This window comes from Pediculus humanus, genomic scaffold (assembly GCF_000006295.1).
Source record: "Pediculus humanus corporis 1103172107826 genomic scaffold, whole genome shotgun sequence".
Taxonomy (NCBI): Eukaryota; Metazoa; Arthropoda; class Insecta; order Psocodea; family Pediculidae; genus Pediculus; species Pediculus humanus.
This window is the reverse complement of record NW_002987413.1, coordinates 32122-38042: the sequence shown is the minus strand read 5'-3', so window position 1 is coordinate 38042 and position 5921 is coordinate 32122. Positions and strand designations below refer to the sequence as shown.

Here is a 5921-nt window from a genome sequence, read left to right as displayed (position 1 = left end):
AAAAAAATAAAAACACTTTAAAAAAAAAAAAAATGTTGTTAACTACGAGTATAACGGTTGTTATCCAAACGTCGGCCGGCATAAGACTGGAGAACCTGAACCTGATACACCTTCTTCAGGTTCTTGGATACTCTAAGAGGTCATCGGTCTGTGACGTGTGTAGTTTAAAGCTTTTTATTCTCATGTAAATATAAGAAAATGCATTTGTTTTTAATACAAAAAAAAGATGGCAAATCCGTCCTTTAATTCTTTTGTTTTATGTTTTTTTTTTCAATTTTAAACAAAAACATGCAACAACATCGTTTATTTATTTATTTATTAAATTAAAATAAACAATAATGATGATGATGATGATTTTGATTTATTTAAGGTTGGAAAAAGGATTACCGGATTCAAAAACGTGTTTGTTAAATCAAAAACTTCAACTTTTAAACTGTTGCATATCACGTAGAATTCAAAGAGATAAACAAGCGAGTGATAATACTGGAGAAGAATCAGAATCCGAAGGGGATGATGAATTTTTCGATTGTGATGCTGATGTCGACGAAGATGATTTTAAAAATAGGAAAGTGAAAGAAGCTTCTTCCGACAAACCGATCGGAAGATTGACTAAACACGGTAAAATTTAATAACAAACGAAAGTAAAAGTAAAAGAAAAAAATTCCCACAGGATCATCATCATTATCACATACACTCATCTTTCTCTCATTACACCTACACAATGCATAGGGTTACATAATTTCAAAACTTACTAGACTTTATATATCATTATTATTATTATTATTATTTAAAGGTGATTTGAAACTTTTAAAAACTGGAAAACCACTTTACGTCCCCATCACACAAGATTCGGTACCCAAAACGGAAGATCAGTTGGAAGAAGATACTCAGGTACTTTTAAAATTAGGTAACAACGCATTAGGTTCCGAACTTCGTGCGAGATTGTTGAGTGCGTACCTTTTATCCGACATGGAAGCATTTAAAGCTGCCAATCCGGGAGCAGTTCTTGCCGATTTTATACGTTGGTGCTCACCACGTGACTGGATAGAAGACGAATCCGGAGAACTTGATGAATACGGACAAAAAAAAGGTTTCATTTAAATTTTCAAAATTTTATTTTATTTTTTTCCATCGTTTTTAAATTTTTCATTTCAATTTTAGGTCACCTAAGCAGTAGAATGGAAATTCCCGGTAACACGTGGATAGAAGTTTGGGAGGTGGCACGACCAGTGCCGGCAAAATGGCAAAAACGTTTATTCAATGACACGAGAGAAGCGGAAAAAGTTTTAGATTATTTAGAAAGGAAAACTCCGAGCGAATTCATACAACTTTTATTACCCATAATGATAGTTTGCGTAATTCATAAATTACTGGAAGAAGATACCGGAGAACTTCCAGGAGTCGAAGAAATCTTATTAAAATTAATAAAAAAAGTCGAAAGATTGGGAAGAACTCCAAACGTTTCATCGGATCTTATAGTTGAAAAATATTTTTTTTTTTTTTTTGTATTAAAATAATTAATTAATCAACCGGAAATGATTTGAAAATTTTCTTTTTTTTTACAATATTAATTAATTAATTAATTAAATTATTTTGAATGTGTTTTGGTTCGTTGATTTTTTAGTTAATTTATATCTAAAATTCGCCGTTATTATTATTATTATTGGATTTCGTTGAACCTGATTGAAAAATTTGAAATTTTTTTTTTTTTTTTTTTTTTCTATAAATTAGGAATTGATAAATGATATAAGTTGTGCGGAAACTCTTATGGTTCATTTAAAATCGCTTAAAAGAAAATTTTCATTTACCGAAGAAGAAACGAATCCGGATGTATTGAAATTTATCATTGATTTACTCATGAATGGTGAAGCTGAGGTACCCGGTGGACCTAAATCTCAAATCGGTTTAAAAATTTGTAGTTTTTTTTCCGAAGCTCAAAAGGTAAAATTTGTCGAAGTTTTAATTTAAAAAGACGTGAGCAAACTTTTCACAACACATTGATAATTTAATTCCAGGCGGAACAATTATTTTTGGAACCTGGAAGCCCTTTGACGAATGAAAAAATGAACGTCATGTCACCATTTCCGTCACCGAACATAAAAGAAATGATATTAAGGTTGTCGACTGTGAACGGCCCCCAAAGATTACATGCAATATTAAAACAAAACGAATGTCGAATTTGTGGAGTTTTCACTAAAAATCTATATTATAATAATAATAATAATAATTCGTGTTAATACAGTAGTTTTCGGTTTGAATTTTTTGTATTTATTTTATGTTAATTGTTATTGTATTTTAAAAAATAAATTTACTTTAAATAAATCATATTTTAATTTAGTCATCCAATTTATTTATTTATTTATTTTTTTTTTTTTGTAAAGGAAAAGGCATAAATAAATGGGGAGAAAAGAGGGGGAAAAAAAATACCAACGTTCCTTTTCTCGCACGGAAATATATACGACGTTTCTGATCTATGGAATTTTACACGGATTGAAACACGTACAGATATGCCGTGATCGTCTAGTGGTTAGGACATTGCGTTGTGGCCGCAATAACCCAGGTTCGAATCCTGGTCACGGCACTCGAATTTTTTTTTTTTTTTTTTTAACGAATTTTTATTTTTTTTTGTCATAATTTAATTAAACGGATGTATTTACATTAATTTCATAGAGTAATAAATTTCCGTTAATATTTGTTTGTGTTGGATACGTTTGAAGTTTACAAATTTTTTAAAGTTTTTTTATGTAAATAATAATAATAATAATTAATTTAGTGTATTTTATTATTATTATTGTTATAAATAATAATAATAATGATTATTGTTTATAAATAAATCGTTTAGATGTATTTTTCCGATTTAAAGTGTTGTTGTTGTTGTTAATGTGCAAAAGGAAAAGCGTCCATTATTTTAATATCATTAATTGTTTCCGTTAAAAACAAAAAATTTTAATAGTTTTTAATTATTATTTTTAATTGATATAAATAAAATTACTTTGTGAGAAAAATTTTTTAAAATTGCAAAATCATTTTTTGTTTTTTTAAAGCAAATTTATTGCTTTACTTATAGGTTAAATACCTGGCTCGAATTTAATTTTTAAAATAATTTAATTATTTAAGATTTAAACATAATTTTAAATTATTTAATATTAATAACAATAAAAAGAAAATGTTTTTTTTTTTCATATTTTTTGAAATTGTCATGTTTTAAGACTGTGTGTTTATGTGTAAAATAAAATTTATTATTTTTTATATTTTTGAATTATTTTCCTTTTACCTCTTTCTATTATTTTTTTATTAATTTATTTATTTTTTAATAATTTTATTGAAATGAATGGCTTAGTTTAAAATTAACGTTTCTTATTGAGTACAAAATAAAATGAGAGTGCGTGACAAATAAAATATATATTTATTTAAATTGACCAAAGACATTTAATAAGTTGAAAGTAACTTTGATCTTCAATTTCACTTAACATTTACATTAAATCGAATAGAAAAAATTATAAAAATTATAGTTTGGTATATGTAGAATATATAATTGTTGATTATTAAATTGGAAACGATATTTTAAATAATAATGTTATAAAAAAGATTGTTGAAAGTTTTTTTTTTTTTTTTATTATCCTTTTTAAATTGTAAATTTAAAGCTAATGTATTTTAATTGCTGTCAATTATTTTATTCAGTTTAATTGGTATGATTGCCTATATTAATTTAATGATAAATGATAAATTATATTATAAGTTTAATAATCGCCATTGTTTGAACTGGTGTGAGGCTTTACAGTGTTACCAACATACAAGTTGAGAAGACTAAGATGGCGTTCAACCAAAGTTTTTCCTGTTTAAAATGTATTTCATTGTAAATAAATTATTCTTTTGATTCAGTAAAATAAATATTTTTAAAAAAAGTTTTATTAAAACATAGGTAAGCACGTTTTTAAAACTCAATTTTGTTATTTTTAACCACCAGTTTCTTTGTTTTTTTTTCTTTCTCTCTCTCTCTCTCTCTCGCTAAACTATAACAATCGCCATGATTAGATAGGCAATGGTACTGATCAATGAAGTTGAAGCCGATTGTCACTGAAATTTTTTCCACTATAATTATTTTAATTACATTTATTTAAAAAGAAAATTAAACTTTATCAATTAAACTGAACAATATTAACTGAATTTGAATTTTGCCTGTGTTAGGTCAAGGCCTTCATATAGGAAGAATCATTTTTAAATTCCTTTATTTTTTACATTTAAATGGAGTATTAATAATAAAAAAGTTATCGATTCTAATGAGAATTTTAATAAAATTATTTTTTTTATTATTCCTTTAGATAATACATAGCACAAGGTTTAAATCATGATGGCCGCTGCAGTGCAAAAGAACGGTGTTCAAGCACTAGCTAATGGTAGTCATCATTTAGAAATGAATTCTGTGGACTGTGTTTCTAGTTCAGTAACAGAAACTGAAACTCAAGAAAAACATTTAGAGGAAGAACCTGCACCTGAAATTGACATAGTTATCAATAATGTTGTGTGTAGCTTCAGTGTTCGTTGTCACCTGAATTTGAAAGAAATAGCTACTCATGGTGCTAACGTTGAGTATAGAAAAGAAAATGGAGTAAGTAATACTTTTTTCGTTTTGGATAATAATACATTGTTCAATTAGTTTTATTTCAACCGATTGTGTCATTTAAATACCCACAACCGACAACAATAGCATTACACATTTCAAGTAATTTCCTTTAAGAAATTAACACCAGTTTACAAAAAACTTTAATTTTTAATTATATTTAAAAGGTTACCTGCTCATTACACATTGTAAAAAATTATTCTTTATTCAAATTGAAAGAAATTTTGCAATACTTTTTTTTTTTTAAATATATTCGCAAACCCGTTTACACAATTTAATAATTAAACAAAATGTTTTTGAACTTGTCAATTTTTATTATTTTGCCAAAAGAGAACTTTTGCATTAAAATTTATTTATTTTATTCCCAGTAGAATTGAAATGATATTTAAATTTTAAAAAATCATCACGATTTAAATTTACATGAAGTTTAGTAATTTTTTTTTTAACTTTAAGTTACTACATTTTCATAATTGTTTATAATAATTTAATTGAAATTTTTATCCAATTGTTTAATATTTTGTTGTCCATTGTAAATCAATTAAATATTTCAAAATTCAATTCAATAATATTTATATATCAAAAGTTTAATTGGCACATAAGAGAAACCATTTTATTTTATTATTATATATATATCTTTTGTTAAAACATTTATCGATTGGTTTACTTTGTTTAATAGGACAAAACTACATTATAATTATTATTATTATTATTATGAAATACAAAAGATATTAATTTTATTTATAAAACTATGATTTTAATTATTGACTGTTCTAAATAGACAAATATTAAATTACATTTGAAAATAATACAGTTTAAAAAAAAAAAAATTATTATTATTATTAATAGAGTGTTAAATAGAACACTAATTTTTTTTTTTTTTTAATAACAATTTAAAAAAAGTGAAAATTAATTTTAAAATTTATTTATAAAAAAAATCGTACACACATGAATGAAAATTTAATTGACTTATATGTGAAGCCATTATTATTTATTAAATTTATTAAATAATTATTGTACCTTTCAAAAACTATCACGCCACGCCATACGATTTTTTAGTACTCATTATAATTTTATTTTTTTTTTATAAATAAATGTTGGTTGGAGTTTTGAGATTTTTTCATAAAAATTTTGGTTGATTGATTGAGTGATTGATTGTTAAAAAGAATTTCCTCGTTTTTTTTTTTTTTTTTTTTTTTTTTGATATGAGATTGAACAATAACAAAGGAATGCGTCATATTCGTGAATCCGTCGTTTCCTAGGAGGAAGTATATCGAAATTTTTTTTTTTTTTTTACCCAGCA

The 5921-nt window shown here is 25.1% G+C and overlaps 2 protein-coding genes and 1 non-coding gene across 3 annotated transcripts in view; all 3 read left to right on the top strand.

Moving 5' to 3' along the window:
- Nucleotides 1-32: 32 nt before the first annotated feature.
- On the top strand, nt 33-2237 carry Phum_PHUM375300 (uncharacterized protein; the record flags this gene model as incomplete). Its single annotated transcript, XM_002428254.1, has 6 exons — nt 33-184; nt 371-618; nt 848-1090; nt 1162-1355; nt 1732-1941; nt 2016-2237. 6 exons carry the CDS (start codon nt 33-35, stop codon nt 2235-2237), a joined length of 1269 nt encoding a protein of 422 aa, XP_002428299.1.
- Nucleotides 2238-2509: 272 nt separating this feature from the next.
- Phum_PHUM375290 lies at nt 2510-2581 on the top strand. Its single transcript has one exon. It is a non-coding gene; the product is annotated as a tRNA-His (tRNA).
- Nucleotides 2582-4351: 1770 nt separating this feature from the next.
- Nucleotides 4352-5921, top strand: part of Phum_PHUM375280 (trf2 protein, putative) — a gene marked incomplete at both ends in the record, with an annotated part of 3776 nt that continues 2206 nt past the window's right edge. The window contains one exon of the mRNA XM_002428253.1: nt 4352-4609. Coding sequence (XP_002428298.1) covers nt 4352-4609 — 258 coding nt within the window. The remainder of the gene's footprint in view (nt 4610-5921) is intronic.